The sequence below is a fragment of the Bos mutus genome, chromosome 18 (assembly GCF_027580195.1).
Source record: "Bos mutus isolate GX-2022 chromosome 18, NWIPB_WYAK_1.1, whole genome shotgun sequence".
NCBI classification, from domain to species: domain Eukaryota; kingdom Metazoa; phylum Chordata; class Mammalia; order Artiodactyla; family Bovidae; genus Bos; species Bos mutus.
The window spans coordinates 38,357,238-38,379,702 of NC_091634.1; the positions used below are offsets into that span (position 1 = coordinate 38,357,238).

At 59.8% G+C, this 22,465-nt stretch overlaps 1 protein-coding gene across 3 annotated transcripts in view; it reads left to right on the forward strand.

Annotated features, from left to right (window-relative positions):
• The window catches only part of GNAO1 (G protein subunit alpha o1), a 181,413-nt gene extending 158,948 nt beyond the window's left edge, over positions 1–22,465 (forward strand). Inside the window, exons 5-9 of one of the 3 annotated variants that reach the window (XM_005899868.3) lie at positions 2,206–2,334; positions 3,275–3,404; positions 16,749–16,902; positions 19,769–19,984; positions 20,948–22,461. In XM_005899868.3, the coding sequence (XP_005899930.1) occupies positions 2,206–2,334; positions 3,275–3,404; positions 16,749–16,902; positions 19,769–19,956 (601 nt within the window). In that variant the 3' untranslated portion in view covers positions 19,957–19,984; positions 20,948–22,461. The other 2 variants (XM_070388407.1, XM_005899867.3) reach the window with 2 other exon arrangements.

Below are 22,465 nucleotides of genomic sequence, written 5' to 3' on the forward strand. Positions count from 1 at the left end.
ACCAACTGGTCCTTCTGCTGGACCACGAGAGGCTCATCCCCTCACTGCCCTCCGTCTCCTCTCGAATGTTGTCCTGCTCCACGAACCTTCACCAGCCACCTGATACCAAACAGCGGCCCCCAGGCGGCCTTCCCCTACTGATAGTCTGAGTCTTCCCTCCTGACACTTACCACCTCCTGACGTGTTGTACAGCTTAAGTCGCTCAGTCGTGTCCAACTCTTTGTGACCCCGTGGACTGTAGCCTACCAGGCTCCTCCATCCATGGGATTCTCCAGGCAAGAATACTGGAGTGGGTTGCCATTTCCTTCTCCTTACTTCTCTGCTAATTACCTCATGCACACACAACCCCAGAAACAGAGGCTCCGGGAGGGCCCCAAAGCACCCGGGACAGTCGGCAGGCAGTAGACACAGTAGGCACACAGTCCCCTGAGCGCAGCCTCCACCCTCCCATGGCTGCCACCCTGCATGAGGCTCACCCAGCAGAGAGAGGGAGGGCCAGGCTGTCTGCCTAAAGGAGGGTTCCCGAGCTGGGATGGGGCCAAGACCAGAGGCTCCCAGCCCAGGTCTCCAGCTGGGGATGAGAGGAGGAGGCTCCTGAAACTGGTACCACTTCTGGGCAAAGGCAGTGTGGGCAGGGGAGAGACACATACAGAGAGGTTGGGAGGACCTGCTCCAGGCTGAGGTTGAAGGCCACCCACATGCCCATGGGCCTGGCGAGGAGGCTCCATGGTGGCCAGGGCTTTTAGGTCTGCTCTGCCATCTCAGCCTCCCTCCTTCCACGGCAGAGAGGAGGCCTGGAGGCCTGTGTAAGAGCACTGGCTCTGGAGTCGGGCAGACCCAGCCTTGACCCCCGTAGCAGTGTCGTCCCCTTTCTAGGAGTGTGGCTTCAAGCTCACCTTCCTGAACCTGGGACCAGCATCAGCTATGTTTACTTAGGGAGAATTCTCATAAGGATTTGAGGCAGCTTGGATTGTTGGTTTACCAGTGGACACCCTCCTTGGTGAGGCGTCTGCCCTTCCCAGCCCCGCCCTGCCAGCAGGTCTAGAGTGGGTGCTTACGAAGCTGGCCCCTCTTGCACAACCTGGGACTCCCACATCACGCCATGACTCAGACGCTCGTGGTTGCTCCCTGTGGGCTGCGTGGGACTCTCCCTGCACAGGCGTGGGTAGCCCAGCTGGCCCTGGGGGTCACTGAATCTTCCTGCCAGTCTGAGCGAGCTCCCTCCTTCCTAGTTTCCTGGATCCTAACCTGGCTTAGGGTTCAAACCTTAACCCATACCAACCCCTAAAGCCTTCCCAGCGTGTGGCCTTGGAGGACCAAATGCACAGGCCGGGTCTGTCTCCAGGGCAAGTGATGGCATGGCAGGAGCCATGATGCCTAAGGTCCCAGTGAGGCCCTGCCCCTGCCTGTCTGTGTGGCTTCTGGTGCTTCTGTGATGCTTCCCAGGAGCATCAGATGGGAAGATGTGACAGCCCCCTGGTAAACCTGAGGAGTGCGAGAGGCGGGTGGAGGCGCAGAGGGCCTCTGGGAAGCACTGCAGGGTATGGTTAGGAAGTGGGATCCCAAACCCTGACTCAGGGCTGGGCAGGCACTCACCTTCATTAGAAAACCTGAGTTTTCTAATCTAGGAAATAATACATTTACCTTAAGAAATTAAGGGTGGAACATGATAATGCACAAAAAGACTAAAACCTAACTTTAGCCCGTTGTTATTTTAAGATGAAGAAATGACAGTGTTAGAAACACATGTGTGCATGCTGGGTTGCTTCATTCATGTCCGACTCTTTGAGCCTATGGGCCCACCAGGCTTCCACGGGGTTCTCCAGGCAGGAATACTAGGATGGGCTGCCACGCCCTCCTCCAGGGGATCTTCCCAACCCAGGAACAAACCCAAGTCTCTTACATCTCCTGCATTGGCAGGTAGGTTCTTTACCACTAGCACTGCCTGGGAAGCCCATAAACATGTTAGTCTCATTGAAAAGTCTGACCTTGTCTGAGCGAGCCTGGAACCGTGCACGAAGCCCTTGGTCTGAGTCAGAGGCTCTGAGTACCTGAGGCCGGTTCATGAGCATCTCTTCCTCAGCTCCACCCCATGCCTGGCCCTGGACGGGTGATGCCATCCCTCCCTGGCTTGGGTCGGGGCTGGCGCTCTGGGAGGGCAATGCCCACACCTGGTCCACGGTCCCCGTGTGCTGCCGTCCCCAGCTACCTGGACAGCCTGGACCGGATCGGGGCCGCCGACTACCAGCCCACCGAGCAGGACATCCTCCGAACCAGGGTCAAAACCACCGGCATCGTAGAAACCCACTTCACATTCAAGAACCTCCACTTCAGGTGAGGCCCAGGGAGACTCCCCAGCCCTGGAGAGGGTGCCGAGACACGGGCGACCCCTGCCTCGGCCTCAGCTCATCTGGAGCATTCCTGTCTCGGGGAGCTCTCAAGTTGGGACAAGCATTGGATGCGAGAAGGGACCTGTGTGTGCGCCTCTTTGCCACCAAGGTCGGGGGCTGCGGTGAGCAGGGAGGCTTCCTGGCAGAAGCGTCCTGGAGGGGGGCTCTGAGGAACAGGGAGGATTCAAAAGGACAAAAGAAGGGAGTCCTGTCCCTGCGTGACTTCCGAGGGGGAGGATGGTGGATCACCCAGGTGGTCTTTGAAGGCGTAGAGGCATGGGGAATAAGGGCGGGAGAACCTAAGCGACGTGTTTTGTGTGACCCAAGGACCCATGTCATCTCACAGCTGGAAAGGGCTTGGAGATCTGCTGGCCCACCCTGTCCAGGTATATAGGGGAAACTGAGGCCTGGAGGAGCAAGTCTGTTCCCCAGCACAGAACACAGCTCAGGCCCAGGGTCTGAGCACCATAGGGGTCATAGCACCACCTGGGGCAGCTTGCATGCCCTGAGGCCTGGGTGCCCCTAGCTGCCTCCAGCTGCCTCCCAGGTGTGGTTTCTGGGTGTTGGGTGGAGCAGGAGGAGAGGCCAGAATGGCTGGGACAGTAGACCAGTAGACCCGTGTGGGGCCGCTGCCTGGCCCTGCCCAGCCTGAGGCCCAGCCCCTGCCTGCTCGCACACAGACAAAGGGCTGGGGTTCTGTCTCCATCCCCGTGAGGCTGCCTGAGGCCTCCCCTGAACCCGAGGAAGGCAGGGATGGGCCAGGCAGCCCCACGAGATGCCCCTGTGCTCTAGTCCCTCGGTCTCTCCCACTCACCGCTCTGGGCAGAAGGTGTAGAGCTGGGGTCTCCCTACCCCCACCCGCAGCTCTCCTGTCTTCCCAACAGGCTGTTCGACGTCGGGGGCCAGCGGTCTGAGCGCAAGAAGTGGATTCACTGCTTCGAGGACGTCACGGCCATCATCTTCTGTGTCGCGCTCAGCGGCTATGACCAGGTGCTCCACGAAGACGAGACCACGGTGAGTGGCCCCCGCCCGCCCGGCCTCAGCAGCCCACGGTGGCTCTCGGGTGGAGCCGGCTGTGGCGGTAGGGGGCTCCTTTTTTGGCTAGGTTGTTCCCACCTCTCTCCTGACTTCAGCCAGTTGCCTCATGATGCCAGTGCAGTGAAGGCAGCCGTGGGCCCCATGCTCAGAGGCTGTGTGCAGATGCCAGGGGTCGGGCAGCAAGAGCCTCTTCAGTAAACACAGCAGAGTCACAGAAGCCGTCAGGTCAGAACCAAGTTAAGCAAATCCTAAATGAAACCAGGGTGCAGTCAAGCAAGAATGTATGTAAGACAGAAATAGCAGTTCTTAGCCCCGACAGCCCTCCCTGAGCAGTGGACGGGGCTGGCAGAGGGTTGGGCCATGGACCAGGGCTCATGGTGAGTGACGGGGTCGGGGGGCACAGGCCCCTCCCCTGGAGGGCGCCAGCCCGGGTTCCCACCTTCCGTCACTGCGTCTTCAGTCTGGGCCTCGGTGAACTGCCAGGCTGGGGGGAACTTCAGAGGGGGGCCCTCTCTGCAGGGGTGCTGTCTTTCTCTGGGCCTGGCCCTGGTTTGCTGCTGGATTCAGGGAGCACCCTCTCTGTCTTAGGGGTGTAACCATTATACCCGCCTGGTGGGGTGTGGGCAGTGGGGTGAGAATCTTCAAGGATTTGGAACCGTCTCTGGCTTAGCAGCCCTGGGCTGGTATTCGTGTCGTCCGTGGGGGTTGTCCTGAGCTGGGGGCCCACTGAGCTGCCCACAGAGAGGTGGGCCTGGTGGGGTCTCAGGAGACAAGCACCCGCTGAGGTGGGGCTTCTGGGCCGTGGGGTCACATCCTTGGCAATCATGAGCTCTTGTGTGTGATGCAGGCAGGCACAGAGCCCTGGCGCTGAGGTTTTGGGACTGGGGTCATCACGGTGGGCCTTGAGCAAGGCTGTCTTCTTTCCGGGTCTGTCTCATCGTCGGTCCTGCCTGCTGGTCCCACGGGGCTGCTACTAAGGTCTGCTGGGCTATGGGAGGAGGCGCCGCCGTTCTGAGAGGTCGGGGTTATGCAGTGACGGTGCTGTGGTTAGATGGGGCCGGAGCCACTGGCCGGGTGGGCCGTCAGGACTCGCGCTGCATGCTGGCCTGTCCCCCTTGCCCTTTCTTCTTTGGTCCCTGGAACACGTCTGAGCGGGGCATCAGCGGAGCCCCACAAACCCTGCCGTGTTCTGGGGCGAGGCTCTGGGACCCCAGCTGTGCGGCTCTTTCCAACGCCAGCACTGTTCTCAGTGGCCTCAGGAGCTGTGGTGGGTAAGACCCCCAGACCTGGACCCACTGACTATCCTGAAGGCCAGGTCGGCTCCCGCTGCCCGCATAAGGCACCGCGCACAGAGACCACCCCAGCACATCTCTCACTGATCCACTGTTGACCCTGCTTCTGGACCCACTGTTCACAGTCCACCTGGCCACCGTGTGGTCTGAGCTCCATTTGGTTCATCTCTTCTCCTTGCTATGCCTGGGAGTGGGAAGCAGGGCTGGTGCAGGAAGCCAATTCTGCCCTGAATTTGAAAGAAAACCAAGCAGTGGAGTGTCGAGGGCCCCAGGCCTCTTCCTGGGGACCCGTCTGGCTCAATCCCAAGCCCCAAGTCCCTCTCAGGAAGGGGCGCGCGCTGGCCTCCGGAGCATGGGCAGAGCGGAGGACCTCGGAGCAGATCTGGCAGCCACGGAGTCCCAAGCTCTGTGGCCCACAGGCCTCAGGTGAACCCGGCAGGTACGGGGCCTCACGCTCAGACGGCCCTCCCGGTCTGCCGGCCTGCCAGCCCTCGCTCTGGATCAGGGCCTGTTCTGGAGCGCCTTCCTCCTCGCCTTCCTACTTTCACTGTCTCTCTCCCATCCTCTCCCTCGGCTCCTTCTCCCCCGTTTCCCTGCCCTTCTTCACAAAGGCTGGGTCCGAGGACCTTGGGGAAGCCACAGCGTGTGGGGTCGCGAATGGGCTCTTCCTGGGTTCCTTTCCACCCGGGAGAGAACAGCAGCCTCTCCAGAGCTTGGGCGTTGGCATCACCACTCGACAAGAGCCCGCAGAGGCGGCTCCTTGCCATGGTGCCAGTGAGAATAGCGCCCTGCCTGTGTGTCCAGGGCCTGGTGGACATAGCCCGGGGTCTAGCGCCACCGCTGGCACCGTGGGAGCGTGGCGGCTGCTCCACCTGCTCCTCTGTAAAGTGGAGCCCACGGCGAGCGGCCTCTGGGCGGCTCTGAGGACCCCTGGGGCTGGGGGCTGTAAGAGTGCCTGCGCTCGCTCGGGACCCTTCGCGTAGCAGATGGCAACTGCAACACAACTCTGCCCAGGAGCTCCACTTGAGGCCAAGTGGTGGGACTCGCACGTGCTGCCCCCGGGAGCAAGAGCTCCAGCCGCTGACCCATCCTTAGTCATCCACCTTTCTCTTTGGTCAGCCCTGCTCCGCCCTCTCAGCCCAGACTGGCCGGGGTGAGAATTGGGGCTGCCTGAGAAAAAGGTGTCTGGGGGCTCCTGGAGCTTGGCCAGGAGCCATGGGGCTGGTGGCTGCCCGCCCACCAGCCGGCCACCCTGCCCGCCACAGCCCGGACCCCCGCGGCCCTGGGCCTCACTTGCCACAACTTCTCAGCAGCAGCACCGTCACCGCCGCCTGCAGGGCCTTAACTTGGCAAACCAAGGCCAAACCCATGAGCAGATTCTGAGAGACGCTGCAAGTCGGGCAGGTATGAAGCGCCTCCTTCCAGCTGAGACCGTCAGCTAAGAGTTGAAAGCAGCAGGTTCCCAGGGCACCGCCGGGTGACTTTGCTGTGAAGCCTGCCCCTACTCCCGCGTCCCACCCTCCTCACCGGCCGGCCTAGGCTGGTGCGCCTTACCTTGCATTCCATCTCCAGGCACACGATCCACAGCCCCGGGGCGGCCGTGGTCTCTGGAGCCTGCCCTGGGGGCCCAGACGGATCAGCTTGGACTTCCTGGCCTGAGACTGGTTGAACTAATTTGGAGTTTTGGGGGTTTTTTTCCCCTCTTTCCTTCTCATGTTTTCTGGGTTTTTTATCTTCCTCTCTGTTTTAATCTGTTTTGTTGGCTTTCATCTTGGGGTTCTTCTGGCCCCTCTACTGGGAAAACAGTCTCGATAAGCAGCTCACACAGAGCTGCCCCCAGCCCAGCCACGGCCCAGGCAACCCACCCGGTCCCCAACCAGACCAAGGCCACAGCAAGAGCACTCCCCCGACGCTGTCCCCCTGGTGTCTGCTTCCAACTCTGGATTAATGCGAGGATGCCTCAGTCCTCGGTTAATGTTCCCCAGCTGAACGCGTGCATCCTCCCGCCCCTGCTGGTGGAGCCGAGTGCGACCCCCTGTAGTGCCGTCTGCATGCCCCGGGGTCCCACGTGGGCTGTGGAGGGTGGCGGGGTCCTGCCCCCGCGTGCATGGTGCATGTCCCCTCCGTGGTGGGCTGGAGTCCTCCGGCGACCTCACTGCCCCCGCCCGGGTCAGCCCTCTCTGGGGAAGGGGCAGTGTTCCCCTGCCCTGCCCTGCTCCTTGCTCCACCCCCACCCCACCCGCGTGTCGAATGCAGCAGGGACCAGGTCCTTGTCCTTGTGGGTCCTCGCGTCTGTGTTCCTGGTGGTGCGTTCAGCTGTGTTGGCAGACCGTCCCTTTGCTTGTCCCGCTGTGTCACTGGCCGCGGTGGGTCAGGGCCCCGGGCGCCGCATGGGCCTCACTCGCCTCTCCTCCGTTCTGTTGCAGAACCGCATGCACGAGTCACTGAAGCTCTTCGACAGCATCTGCAACAACAAATGGTTCACGGACACGTCCATCATCCTATTTCTTAACAAGAAAGACATATTCGAAGAGAAGATCAAGAAGTCCCCGCTCACCATCTGCTTTCCGGAGTACACAGGTAGAGATGGCCGCTTCCCACAGGGGCTGCAGGGGCCTCTCAGTCCCCCTTCACCATGTGCTGCAGATGCACCAGGCTCTGCCCCAGAGGATCCAGCACAGAGCCGAAGGCGGGTCCCCTGCCTCCCTGTAATGTGCTGTAGCAAGGGGCCCGGGGCAGCCAGCTGGGCTTCCTAGTCAGTGGAAGCAGGGCTGAAATCCTGGCGTGGCCACTTACAAGCCCTTGACCCTGGCAGCCTCTGGACCTCAGCTCGGTCGTCTGTATGTAGAGGCTGTCAGTACAGTGGTAATACCAAGATGATGCTGGGGTGAAAATGGGGCTTTGAGCTAGACAGCCCAGGGTTCCTGCCCCCACTCTGCCACTCACAGCAGGTTATACAACCTCTCAGAGCCTCAGTTTCCACATCTGTGAGATGGGTAATCACCGTGATTATCGATCCCTTCCTCCCAGAGTTGCCAGGAGGACAAAGTGAGCAGGAATGAGCTTATTAGCATCGCAGTGGGCGCATAGTAAGCGCTCACTGAACACACTTTTGTGACCGTGATTACAACTGAGAAGTACCCTGAGGGCACCCCCACATGGGTAGTTATGAGTCAAAAAGCCTACTGGATGCGAGAGCCTCATGAACGGTCCTGCTCACACCTCCCTGCAGAGGACGCCGTGGCCGGCAGAGGCCACCTTTGTCACAGTTGTGGCAGGGTCACCTGGCTGTGGGTGGGCGGGCAGCCTGACCAGGCCCCTGTGGAGCAGCAGCGTGGCTGGAGTAGCCCACAGGCCCACTGGCTCTTCAGGATGGCCAGGGCCTGGTCAGAGAGACAAGTGGAAGCAGAAGTGGGCATCTCCAGCCTGCCCAGCCCCCAGCCTGGAGAGCACAAAGGGAGTCAGAGTCCCAGCTTGGTGTAGGGGAGCCTCCAGGCTGAACCCCAACTCCCCAGGAGTGGACGTGGGGGCCACGGCTCAGAGCTGGGCAAGTGGTGCAGCTCACTGTCTCTCCCCTCCCTTGAGATTCGGCTGACAGCCCCCCGGGCCAGACCCCAGCAGCACACGGCCAGAGGCGGGCTGGGCTCAGTACCCTGTGCATACACCAGTCGGCCTCTGTTTAGTCACATACGAATTGTGGAGGGTCCGTGCATCCAGCCCTAGGTGGCCGAGACTGTGACCCACAGGGCAGCAAGAAGCAAGGGAGTCAGTCACCAAGGCCAGTTTGGGGCTGATGAGGTCCCAGGGACCCTCTCCCTCACCTCCAGCACAGATTTAGGAAAGAGCTGTGGTCTAGAAGGCCCTCCAGGCCAGGCCTGGTGGTCTGTGCCCCTATGCCGAGGGGCTAGGTACCCCCCATCCCCGCAGACGTGCCCCTCCCGGGTTTCCGGTCTGCACTGCGGCTCCAAACCAGCCCGTTCCTTCCCTCCCTCCCTCCCTTGGTGGGTCTGGCAACACTGCCTGGGCCTGTGGAGGCTTCAGGCAAAGCCAGGAGTCCCTTCTGTTCCTCCCTGAACAGCAGCTGCTCTCCTGAAACCCCACAGAGCAGTGTGGCAGCAAGTCGGGGGGCCAGACAGTTCTTCAGCCCTGGAAGGTGGACGTGACAAGGAGGCAGGAGGGGATGAGAGGAAAGAGGCCAGGGCAGCTCGCAGGTGCTGCTGAGTGTCCACCGGCTTGCCCAGCAGTGGCCAAGGGCATACCCATCTGCTCCAAGGAGTGGCCATTGGCAGAAGACAGCCTGCAGGGGCTGGCAGACTTCTGATCCCCTGTGAGCGCTGGTTCAGGCTTCTTTGGGCAGGACCCCCAGGAAGGAAGCCTGTTTGCGTCAGGAACCTGTAGGTGCATCTATAAAAGTTGAAACAGGAGTTCCCTGAAACAGCACCCGAGCCTTAGTGCCGGTGAGGCCCACTGAGGTCTGCGCTCTCGCTTCCTTCATTGTTTTTAAACTGGACATGAGCTGCAGACTGGATTTCATAACCCGCTGTTGATTGCGCTGAGCTGTCGTTAGGTTCCTCCTGCAAGGGAGTCACTAAGGGGCCCCCGGTGTCCACTCCCTGGCCTGTGGCCTGACTGGCACCTGGGTGGGGGCCTCGCCTCACCAGCTGCCGACCTGGTCTCTCCCGCAGGCCCCAACTCCTTCACAGAAGCCGTGGCTTATATCCAGGCCCAGTATGAGAGCAAGAACAAGTCCGCCCACAAGGAGATCTACACCCACGTCACCTGTGCCACCGACACCAACAACATCCAGTTTGTCTTTGACGCCGTGACGGACGTCATCATCGCCAAAAACCTTCGGGGCTGTGGCCTCTACTGAGCCCCGGCCCGCTGCCCAGCCGCCTGCCGCCCTGCTGCCCCAGCCCACCCTGGAGCCCACGCTCCGCCACCTCCCAGCCCACTCTCTGCCCTTGACAAGGAAGCGCCAGCGGCTGGCACCAGGGGGGCTGGACAGGAAGCGCCCTCTGGCCACCCTGGCCCCAGACGCCAGAACACGTGGTAACGGGGCCGGTCGGGAGGCCGAGTGCCCACACCTGCCGCGATGGGCGACTCGCCAGCCTCTGCTTCGTCGCCGGGTCTTTTCCCTGGGGGACAGGGCTGTGGGGTCAAGGCCGCCGGAGTGGGTGTGTGCTCTGTGCGATGATTCACGCTCGAAGTCTTGGGGTCTCCTCCTATCATCTGAGGCTGTGCAGAGGTGGGGGCGGTGGGAGCCACTGCTCAGCTTTTCTTGGGGTCTCTCTGGTTGAGGGCAGCTCCGTCACCAAAAAGCCAGGGTGGGACCAGGCCACCAGCCGTGTGTGGGTCTGAGGGTGCTCAGGCCTCAGCCACTGCCTCCCTCCTCCTCCCCTTGGATCTCTGCCCCCTGGACGCCAGCCCTTCCTTCTCTGGGCTCCCCAGCACCCTCCTGGGGAACCCCCACCCCCGACTCTTGTAGGTCTGCAAATGCTCCTGAGACTGACTTCTTGCAGAGGTGTGTGGGGGGTGGTGGGAAGGTCGAGTCCCGCGGTGCCTGGACAGAGGTCGGTGGAGGAAGGCCGTGGGGAGGGGAGGCCCAGGGGAAGTGGCATTTGTGTTGACTGCCGTGGGGGCCTCACAGCCCACCTTTGCAGGCCCAGGGTGGTTCCTCTACTTCTGCCCTCAGCCAGGTCTCGGGCAGCCACTCTGGAGTGTGAGCGGATATGCTTTTTTGCCTTGAATTCAGGATGAATCCAGTGCAAACCTGCCGGGGTCCCAGGAGGCCTGGGGTGGAGGAGGCCCGGGAGAGGTATGGACACAGCCCCTGTGGCCAGTGTCCCAGCCTCCTCCTGTCTTGGTGAAGAAAAGGAGAGTCTGTTTGCAGCCTTTGGGGTCCTGCCAGCTCAGGGGGCAGAGGAAGGCACGTGGACAGGCTCACCACACTGGAGTGCCCTGTGAGGGGTACAGCCTGGCCCACACACACCCAGTCCCCTCCTCTGGACCAAGAGTCCTCAGAGCCCTTGGAGGAGCTTTGCTCCTGAGATACCTGAGCAGAAAAGGGTGGGGTGACTCCTCCTGCTGACTCAGGCCCTGGCTTGCCTGGGATGGTGAACACACCACCCCCTCTCTCCTGGGCGCGCCTCGCTGGCTGATGCTGCCAACCCACAGCCTGGCAGACACCCCATGTGCTTGGGTGGTGGCTCTGTGCCTTGAACGATGGCTCTGCCTAGGGAGACATATGTGCCTATGGGAAGAGAGGGGCTACCCCTCGAGGGGGCTCCAGCTCCTCCCTCCTCAGGCCCTCTGCTCCTCCAGACCCCACACGGGCTCTGCTCGGTCCCAGGTCAGGCAGGACCCCTGAACTCCCAGCGCAGCCCCCGACTGCCCTGCAGCCAGGAGCCCTGGGCTTCTTATTTCCCACAGGCAGAGCTCTGGGTGGTACATGGGAGAGCCAGGGCACCTGCCCTAGTGCCAAATGCCCGCAGGGGTGGCTGAGCCCCGTCCCCCACCTGGCTCTCCATTGCTGCCCCTGGTCTCATGGAACTCGCCAAGCATCCAGGCCACAGGAGCCACCCTGCCAGCCCAGGTCCGTTTCGGTCTTGTCTGCCTTGCTGTGTGCTGTGCCTTGTACCGGGTGCTGGGTCGTGGCAAAGATCAGGCCCCTGGAACCAAATGCCTCCGTATCCCGTGTGGGCAGCCCAGCCCTGTCAGGCCATCTTGCCCAGTGCTGAATACGTCACTGTTATTTCCGGGCACCACCACCCTGGGTATGACCAACTGTGCCCCTCAGTCTGCCCTATGACCCCCAGGCTCAAAAACAGCTGACAAGCCCCATCTCTAAGGCCGTCATCCTAGAGATGGCGGTCACCAGCTGTCCTGGGCAGCAGGCAGGTGGGAGGGCCCCAGACCCCAGCCCACCCTGCCTGCAGCATTAGGAAGCTGGGGAGTAGGCTGCTTGGGGCCTTCCTGCCCCTCTGTCCCCTGGGCGGCCTCCCCTGTCTCTACCCTGCTCAGCTTCTTGTGCTGTTCCTGCCCTCTGACCCTGGCCTGCCCAGGGGTCCCTGGCTGTCTAGTCACAGCCCCCACGAAGCAGGTGTCTAGGGCTGAAATTCCCTCCTGTCCACTGCATCTCCCATCCGCATCGTTACAGGCAGCTCCACCCTGTGGAGGAGCAGCTGAGGTGACAGATGAGTTTTGGCTCCGTCGTGGGTGTGGGGGTGCTGGGGGGCGGTGTTACGAGTGACCAGACTGGGTGGCCCCATGTGTGCCCCACCAGAGGCCATGCTTCAGACCTCTGAGGGCCTCTGGTCATCAGGCCAAAGATAACCTGATTTTGGGAGGGGTGCCCTCGCCGAGCCCGTGAAGGCTGCACCTGCCGTCTGGATTTGTAGGCAGCATCTGTGTCCTGCGCCGATTGCCCCGGAAAGAGCGGGCGCTTGGCCTTCCCACAGAGAGCAGGGAGAGGCCCCAAGGCGCTCTGGCCTGACTGGAGGAGGCAGTGCCTGAGGCCCGCGGATGGGCTCGGTGGAGCCTGTGGGCTCTGCCCTGAGGAGGGGGCAGGGTTGCCCCAGCCCTGAGCAGACAGCACGGCTCGGGGCCTCTCGCCAACAGCTCGGACAATACGGTTCTGGGGCGTCCTTCCATGGAGCACTAGAGGCCTAGCACCCTGGCTCCTGTCCTGTCTGGCTGCAGCAGAGCCTGGGGGCCCATGGCCAGATGGGGGTAGAGGCACAGCTCGGGCAGACAGCCACCCTGGTATCTGGTGCTGGGATACCCTGGTATCTGGGCCTCCCAGCGCCCCCCCCCACCATACCCAGCTCCACGCCCCAGTGACAGAAACTGGAGGCACCCCGCCCCCACAACGGTCCTCTGTGACTCCACAAGTGCCCTCCCTACCTGGAGCCCCCACAACAAGGCTGTCCTTAAACAGCCTTGTCCTTAAACAGCCCTCCCCAGCGGGGAGGACCCAGGCATCACCTTGCCCAGGCCCTTCCTTTCTGCCGGGGAGAGTCCTGCAAGGGGAGAGGTTATCCCCTGGCTTCACCCCTCCCTGCCCTGGGACAGTTTCTGCCTGGTGCATGATCCTGCCGGTTCTCCACTCTGGCCCACATCTCTCCTGGCCCCTCCCTCTTCTCTGGCCTGACCCAGGGCAGGCCAAGCACATGCCTCTTGGTGAGTAAATCCACTGCAGTCCGGGCCCCAGCCTTTTCTCCAGACCAGGCAGTGTCCTGCCCCGTCTCTGCGAGTAGGGCACACGGAGCCTCCGTGGGTGGCCCCTGCCCTTTCCTGAGCCTTCTGGATGCCTTCGGGCACAGCCTGGCAGTTCTCAGGAACTGAGGCCCGAGGCTCCAGCTCCAGGGCCACCAGAGATTCAACCTGGGGTGCCAGAAGCCAGCATCCCCCAGATAGTCCCCCCGACATCAACCCACAGGCCTACAGAGAGAAGGGTCCAGCTGCCCACGGCAATGAGACCAGACAGGACAGCCAGATCAGGAACAGGGTCTGTGAGCTGCTGCCCCGACTGCACCCCCACCCCCAGAAAGGCAAGTCTCAGCCCTCTGGGCCAGAAGCAAAGTAAGGCCTTCCCTTGGGGGCTCCAGGCAGACCCCACCCCAACAGGTGAAGGCCCCTGTCAGGGGAGAGCCTGGCCTGGGCAGAAGCAGAGAAGGCCCACCCAGACCCTGTGCACTCAGACCACCAGCCTGAACACACAGCCCGTTCCCTGCAGAGCCAGCGGCTCACAAGCACCGCTGTCCTGTGGCCTGTCCTCTCCTTGCCCCCCACGCCCCTGCACCCCCATACCTGCCACCTCCCCTAGCAGCCAGGCCCTTCACCTCCCTGTCTCCTCTGCCTTGGTCCCCCTGCATCCTCCCCTCCTGTGCCCGGCAGAGGTGGACCTGGGCACCCCCTTCCTTCCTTAGCAAACCTCCTATCTTAGGTACAGTGGTCCCACCTCCCAGCCCCACCCCCACCCCCCCCTTATTAACTGTAATTTTGTAAGAAGAGTGACTCTTTGGTTTAATAAATCTCTAGTCATTGTAATAATTTATTGGCTGCCGTAATGTATTTATTAGTCACCTACCATTAATAAAAAGTGCCAGCTTTTTCTAGTGTGAGTGTGGTGTGTTGTATCAGTGCCCAAGTTGCTTCCGCCGGGCACCGCCCCGCACACCCCATGTCCTGGGGCTGGACTGTGGGCCACCCGGCAGAGGGCACAGTGGGACAGGGCAGGGGGATTCCAGGCGCCAGGGGGTATGGTGAGGGCAGAGGCTGCCCTGTCTATCCAGAGGGCTTGGCGCCGGCCACTGGCCACACTCTGCTGGTGAGTGGGAGAGACAGGAAGATGACACTGAGCTGGGGTGGGTGCTGTTGCCTGGCTGTGACCCCTGGCTTCCTTCTCTTCTCTCAAATGTTGACATCTCTTCTGAATGTGTTCTGGCATCCATGTTCTCTGGGCAAGCATGTACGCACAGGCTGGGCTCTTGGTTCCTTGGCAGTGGGTTCCAGTGTGTTCAGAATGATGAGTGGTGAGGCCTGTGGGGTGAGGAGAGGGTCTCAGCGCCGGCGCCTCCCCTCCCCACCACCGTCCCTGCATCTCCCTCCGTCCAGGCTCACTCCCCAGGTCTGACGGGGAGCCTCACTGCCTGCGGGCCCCTCTCCTGCTCTGTGCCGCTCGCTCGCTCGCTCGCTCGGAACCGGGACCTCTTCACGTGTGTGCACTTTCTCTCCGCGACTAGACTGCCCTCTCTGCGAGCAGGAGCCTGTGCTGGTCATTCCTGCAGCCCCACAGAGGGCTGCGCACAGACCCCGCTGGTGTGAGCGGGAAGAGCGCCCTCTCTGCAGCCCCGGAGCGGGGAGAGGCCGAGCCTTAGCCGAGTGGGACTTGAAGCCGGGAGCTGGCCTGAATTGTTCCTTTGGACCAACGCTTGGCGGCCTCCAGACCTTTCAGCCCAGCCCATGTGCGTTATGCTCAGAGTCCCCACTCTCAGCTCAGGTCTCCCTGGTGGCCTCTTCTGTTCCTGGGAGTGCCATGGGCATGTGTCCCCAACATGCCCCCCCGCCACGTCTATAGATCAAGTTGAGCTAGTTGGGCAGCGAGGTGGGAACTTGCCTCTGGCCGTGGGCTTCCAGCTTGTGGTTGAGCAGCTGTAGGCCCAGGTGCTGCTGTGTGGTGGGGAGGCATTTCCTGTTGAATCCTTGGCTTGGAGCGGCTCTGCTCTGTTTCCCTGGTGGTCTGGGGACCCTGGGTGTTCCCAGCCCTGGCCCCGCGCAGCATCCGCATGACCTCCCAGGAAGCCTCCGCCTGCCCCCTTCTGAACAGGCTCCACTGAAATGGCACCAGGTGGAGGTGTCACATTTTCTCCACTCGAGTGTGACTGTGCAGTGACCAACCGGCAGAAACCGGGTGGGGGATTGAGTAGGAAATGGACTGGTTGAGGCCAGGAGGGTAGTAAGACCATAGGAGTCTGCTGGATTTGTGTGGCGCGTCCCAGAGGCTACAGTAAAACTGTTGTCTAGGGGCCCCTGAGGGGCAGCTGAGACCCGAGACTGCCCCCTCCACCAACTGGCTTTGGCTGTAAGAACAAGGGTTTGGTGCCAATACCCCTTCCAGGTCACCAGGATAATAACCCAGCCATGCAAGAGATGACCAAAGACACACAGGGCCGGCCGTTTATTCTGACCATTTATTCTGGAGCCCACAGGCTACTCACACTGGCCAGAGAGACCCATTGTGTTGCAGAAGCTGTGGTCTGGCCCAGAGTTGGGGGCACGTCTCTGTCCTTCCCAGTCCCAGCCCTGTCACCTCTGTGTCCCCTAAGGATTAATGGGGTTAAATGACATGAGGCAGGGAAGAGCTGGCAGAGTGGGACTCGGTGACAGGTGGTGGTCACTTCACATTCAAGCAGCCCATTCAGCTCCACTGCCTGCTCGTCTATCTCCGGGGATAACGCCCAAGGACGCCCACACCACTGCTCTGCTCTCCGGTCATTTGCTTCAGTCGTCTTACTTCAGAGGGAGCATGCAGCCAGGAATTACTCCTGGGCTTGAGCTGCAGACCCACGGAGCTGGGCTTGCGGATCGGACAGGGGTCCCCCTTCCCCTGGAGAAGTAGTTCACGAGGGAGCCACCTTCCCGTGCATAAATGGGTTAGTTCATAGAGAAGGGGCTGCTGAGAAACAGGTTAGAATAAGGCCATCCTTGCCCAGGGCAGAAGGCTGTCCCCAGGGTCCTGCTTGATTGGGAGTGCACAGCCTTTTGGTTCATTTGCTAAACAAACTCCTGTGTGCAAAGCAGTTCTGCACGGCTTTCAGCTCTCGTGACCCAACCTGTGGTTGAGTTTGACCCAGCCCGAGGGAGTGCAGCCATCCCCCAGGCATGTCTGCAGGCAGCCTGGGCAGTAGCATCTCCCCAGTCCCTGGAGGATGCTGGCAGGAGTCTGGCATGACCCTTAGACCACAGGAGAGGCCTAGAGCCCCTCTCCGCTCCCGGAGGACACCCCCACCCACAGGTTAGGCCCAGCAGGAAAGGTGTGGACCGGAATGCCAGAGCACAGATCTCACGCTCTTGTCCAGCAATCCCCCCAACACACACACATGCCTGGAGACCACACACATGCACATACAAATACATGCATGCACTTGCACAGACCCACCTGGAGGCCACACAGACGCAGGGAGACCCTCTCATGGCTTCGGACTCTGCAGGGGGAGGGTTGGTCTCCCTGTCCTCAGCCTCTCCCAGGGAGCCCTGGTTGGTTCCCAGTCCTCTCTCTGCCACCGGCCCTGAGACGGGGGTATGGGTTGCTCTGAACACTGGACACAAGAAGCACCGTGCTGTGCAGGACGTTCTACCTGTCAGCCTTCCAAGGAGCCGTGGGGGCCCAGCAGCCCCTCCTGAGCTGCCAGGTAGCCCTGATCCTCCCTTTCCTGCCTAACTGTCGTCTTCTCTTTCCCTGTCTCTCTGTCTGTCCCTCTCGCTGTCTGTCTGACTCTCTCCCCCTCCCCGCCTGGGGCTGCAGAACCGCATGCACGAGTCTCTCATGCTCTTCGACTCCATCTGTAACAACAAGTTCTTCATCGATACCTCCATCATTCTCTTCCTCAACAAGAAAGATCTCTTTGGGGAGAAGATCAAGAAGTCACCTCTGACCATCTGCTTTCCCGAGTACACAGGTGGGTGCCGCGTGGGCCTGCCAGGGACCCACGTCTCCCGGGCATCTGGCAGGTGGGGTGGGGCTAGAAGAGGCGAGGGTGCTGCCCTGGGCGTGGTGGGAAATGAACCTTCATGATGCACGCATGTTGAGACCAGATGACTCGGAGGGACATGGCAGGATCGGGAGGCCGGACCGACCCCGATTCCCCTTCTGCTTTCGTCCTGGCCTCCCATCTCCCCAGCACCCCTCCTTAACTCCTGCCCTAGGCCTCTGCTGGGCCACACAGCCCATTTGCCTGCACTAGAGAGGGTGCACGCGTGCCTGAGGAGCGGGGCCTGGGCCGCCTCAGCCCTGCTCCCCACCTCCACCAGCATCCCACCTACCCTCTCCTGCTCTCCCTCCATCCTGGGCTTTTCCCCAATCAAACCACCCCGACTCTGCAGGCCTCCTCCCGCCCCTCCTGTCTGCCTCTCTTCCACGCCTTCTCGGGGGCTTTTCCTTCCCAGCTGGCTCCAGGGGAGTGTGTCACACACCCCTGTGATAAGGCTGTCTCTGGCAGCTGATGGAGGCTGGCTGTGTAGGGTGGCCCAGCTCTGAGCTGCTGCTTAAAGGCTGGAGCAGCATTGATGGGAGGCCAGAGCCCAGCCTTTGTCACCCTGGGGACTGGCAAGCTTCTAGAGGCTCCTCAGGAGGCAGCAGAGGATGTGTCTCGTGGGGCTCAGTCGGGAACCCTCTCCCTGCCAGCCCCAGGGCAGAGGCTCAGCTCCCAGGGTGACGTGGGTCCTCAAACCCAGCCCTATTCCAGGAGCAGTGGATGCTGCCCCCAACCCCCGCCAACCTTTTCCCTTACTGGGGCGAGTCCGCCCTCACCCTTGGGTGTGGAGGAGGGTGCACTGTTCTGAGCTCTGCCCGTCTCCCTGTGTGAACCTGCCGGCTACCCGCCCTCCCCAGGCTGTAGGGAGGCTGAAGCAGCCTCTGGAGCCAGACCACAACCTGGGGCAGGTTAATCGCCGGTGTGTGTGTCATCATCAGGGCCCCACAGTAGACAGGAACCCCCACCGCTTGGGGGGAGCGTGGGGAGGAATGGAGAGGATGGCACCCAGTGCCAGGCCTGCTCCACGCCTGCCATCAGCACCTCAGTACCATCCAGAGGATGGACACCACGAATGGGGGGACTGGCCGTGTTTGAGGTGCCCTCTGCGGGCGGGCCAAGTCCAGGAGGGCACAGGGCAGGGCCAGGGTGGGGTGAGCCAGGCCGTATCCCCTCTTGGCAGCCACCTCTCCCAGCCCCAGCGAGGACCTTCAGGACTGCTTGGGTCTTCAGAAAGTTGTGGTCACTAGATGGGGCTCGGCAGGCCCTCTCAAGCCAGTGCCACCTCCGAGGGCTCTTCCTTGTCCCCAGGGACCAGGTGCCCCTGGAGCCCAATTCAGGACACAGCCTGAGGAGTGGTCAGGCTCATTGCCGGGTTGTGTGGGGCTCTGGGCACACCCAGGTGAAGTCAGTCTGACTCTGGGAAACACTTGAGTGCTTCAGGATCTCCAGAGGGATCCAGCTTGAGTTCGGAGAACATGACAGGTGACAAATGGTCAATGAGGTGGCCCCTGGGGGTGCCTAGGCCTGTGGGGACAAAACCAGCTGGTGTTGGGATATGTCTCGGGAGCTCTGAGGGATCGTCGGGCTGTGTAAGGGCACGGACTCAGTGGACGCTGAGAAGGGAGGAACGGGCACCCTCAGAGTCACTCCTGGGCACTTTTCACCTTGACGGGTGCCGTCTTGGCCCCCTCTGCATGGGAGGGCCCTTGGTGGGGTCCTCCCTGGGGCTGTCTAGTCCCTGAGCTGCCCCCAACTTAACGCTTCACTGGTGGCCAGCCAGTGGTGGAGTTGAGGCTCTCTGCCCTGTGGGCTGTCTGGAGCTGGTCTCCGCCCTGACCCCCACCCAGGGGTGTCCCCACCCCTTAGCCCTGACCCCTCACATTTAATTATCTGGCTGCAGACACTTGCCAGCGCCCAAGTTGCAGATCCCCCTGTGACTCACTGGAGACTAGAGCAGCTGAAGGCGGGTGGAGGAGGTGTAGCCGCCCACCCTTAACGTCAGACTGTATCCTTTCCATGCTGGCCAGCTCCTAGGGGCACTGAAGAAAATGGGGCAACTATACTTGGACAGGCTTTTAGGCAGTTCTGGGTTGGTCCATGTTTTTTTTTTAATGTTGATAGAAAACTACAGAATAGAGACATGGGGCTTGGGTTGCAGCTCGTGGGCAAACTGTCCTTACGTCACCCAGATACCCCCACCAGACCCTGGCCAGGACCGAAGGAGCATCCGAGGAATTGGGGGGCCAGTGGGGCCCCAGTTAGTATTATAATACCACCAGCCCCTCAAACTTCCCAACTTGGGGATGGAGGGTACCCATGCCCCCGTCCTGGTCACTCACTTTAAGCATGGGGACTGCTTAAAGACAGTCCCTGCCCTACCGGTGGAGGAAGCATTGAGGAAAGTGTAGGCATGGCACCCCGCACGCCCAGAGCCCCCACCCCACCCGGAACAGCTGCAGCAGGAGCAGCAGGACTGGTTTGGACCAGGGCTGAGTGCTGTGAAAGGCAGACCTGCAGGCCTCAGAGTGCTCCTCTAGAGGGTGGAGGGCTAGCCTGTGGCCACTGTCTGCCCAGGGCCCGTGGGGGGACCGCTTGTGAACACAGAGGGAAAGACCTGGGAAAGCCAGGCGATCGCTCAGCTGTGTGTGGTTTTTAACGTGAGCTGCAACTCTGCCTTGGAGGAGGGCCCCAGGCAGCCTCCTGGAGAAGGTCACGGCTGAGTCTCTAGCCCACCCACCCCCAAGCCTGCTCTCACCAGGCCCTCCCCCCACCCCGCTGTGTCTCCTTACAGGCTCCAACACCTATGAAGACGCCGCCGCCTACATCCAAGCACAATTTGAAAGCAAAAACCGCTCACCCAACAAAGAAATTTATTGTCACATGACTTGTGCCACAGACACAAATAATATCCAGGTGGTATTCGACGCCGTCACCGACATCATCATTGCCAACAACCTCCGGGGCTGCGGCTTGTACTGACCTCTTGTCCTGTATAGCAACCTATTTGGTAATGATTCCAGCACTCACAGAAAAGCTTGCACACATACACACACACCCCACCCCTCCCCACTAACAAATGCAAGTTGGTAAACAAATTCCAAAAAGGCATAACAAACCTTATATATATAGACAAATATATATATTAAAGTTTTTTTAGTCTGTACTAGAAAGAGCTTCAGACAGAACTGACCACCATTCCATTGCTCATCAATTTCCTGGGACAGCACCTGAGCGTGCGCTTACGCACGTACACACACATAGACACGCACTGCGATACAAGTCCTGATTTGGGAGTCCGTCCTTTTAAGAATAGCCACATGCTTTCACGCTCTGAGACCCACCCATTTCTGTGAGCAGGGGGAGGGCAAGGAAAGCCCTGGCCTCAGTCCAGCCTTTTCTCTGCTTCCACCTGCTCAGGCTGTGTGCTCTTGGTTCTGTCCTGCACTTGTGTGAATTCCAAAACTGTTTTTTTTAAAAATGGCCCGCACCCCAAATGTCTCCCTGCCCCATACTTTGCAACAAGAGAAAACTTTAGGATGCTTCTCTTTTGGGTGGCGGAGGTTGTTAACTTCAAGAATTTAGAAGAATCATTGCTCCGACAAATCCACTGTCTCCTGAGTTTTCTTTATTCATGTTAACAAGGCAAGAGTCAGAGAAAAGGGAGACTTGGTCTGCTTCCCACATGCAGCTGAGCGGAGGGGCCGTCACAGCACAGGGTCACCTGCAGAGCTGAAGCCTCTCCTCAGACTCCCCCTCCAAGACGGCTGGGGCAAGGTCCCTGGGCTGAGGCCTCCCAGGGGGGCCCGGGCAAGGCTTCCCTTGGGTTCTGGATCCCCCCTGCAATGCTGCCCCATCCTGCCCCCACCCCCACGTCATTAAACACGCTGGAGGGTTTTTCGGTCGGTTGGTTGGTTGGTGTTCTAAATCAAGGAAAATGGTCCGACTGGACCCCTTGTCTCTCTCTCTACAGACTGCTTCACGGACTCTTTGCTGTTGACGATCTCCTGGTAGCATGACATTTTGGCCTTTGTTAAGACACACAGCCTTTCTGTATCAAGCCCCCTGTCTAACCTACGACCCAGAGTGACTGACGGCTGTGTACTTCTCTAGAATGCTATAGAATCCGGCTTTAGTTTGAGTCTTTACATTTAGAATTTGAAAGGAAAGGAAGAACATTTCTCACATGCTTTGTAGTGTTAAAAAAAAAAAAAGGATAAAGGAAAACTCACCATCTCATCCATCTTTTTTTTTTTCCTTTGTGAAATAAACACACGCCTGCAGCCTCGCCCACCCCACCCACCTGCAGAGGTGCCGCCTGTCCACACCCTGGGCGCTGGTTCCCGGGTGTGTGCTCAGGCCTGCTTTCCCAGTGCAGCCTCCACGCCCACAGCACCCCGCTGCCCAGCCCCGAGCCACTCAGACCACACGCTCACTCGGGGTTTGTACAGATAAAGCACAGCTCTCACTGGCCAGTAGCCGCCCCCAAAGGATACAGAACATATACATAACTAGAGCCCAGTAGAAAACAGTTTTCCCCTCACTCCCTTCCTACAGAGTCCCTTTATCATTTTTTATTTTTAGTTGTTCTAGGTTTTGGTTTTCTTTTTGTCCTGATGAGCACTATGCATTACACACCAGATCAGCTTTCGTAGTCTTTGGGAACCGGGTTGTGGTTTTTCCTGCTGACACGTTCGCTTCTCCGTCTCTCAGATGGATGCTCCGTGTGTGTGTGTGTGTGTGTGTGCACATGCGCACACCCCTCCACCTTTTCCTTTGTTTCAGTGACCTGTGTTCGCTCTTTCTCATGTGGGGATGTTTGTGCTGCAGATAAAAAAAACAAAAATTTTTAAATACCACAAGATGGAAAAAACAAAAACAAAAAAAATAAAAAAAAAAAGATGGAATGTAATGTTTACATGAAAGCCACAGTTCTCATGATCAGTCCAATGTCATTTCTACTTTGACTAGTATCCAAACCCCAAACCTCTTCACGGTTCACTTTTAAGACAATATTTGCTGAAGAAGACCAGTCACAGCCATTTCAGATAAAGAGGCAAAAAGACAAAATACAAAAAATTTAAAATGCAGAAAAAAAAAAAACTTGGAAAAAAAAAAAAGGAAAAAAAAAGCCCACGGGTCTTTCTAAGCCTTTCTATTCCCAATCGGTGAGGTTTCTGTGATATCTTACACACTGCCAGTCTACTTCTCTGACTAATGGAAAATTCATGTGTAGCTCAATAAAGAGAATGTTTGTCTGTATTCCTGAGTCTCACCCTTGGGCTTCATTCTGACAGGAAAGGGAAGGAGGGACTTGACTGGGCCACAGACACTGGGAGGCTGGTGCGTAGGGCTTGTGAGTGCCAGATTAAGTACCCTTCATCCTGGACCTTCCCCATGCCTGTGCCAGTGTTGCCATCAAGGGGGAACCGGCTGAGCGCAGCTACCTGAGAGCAGGGCAGGTAGAGGAATGGGCCACTCTAGCCTGCAG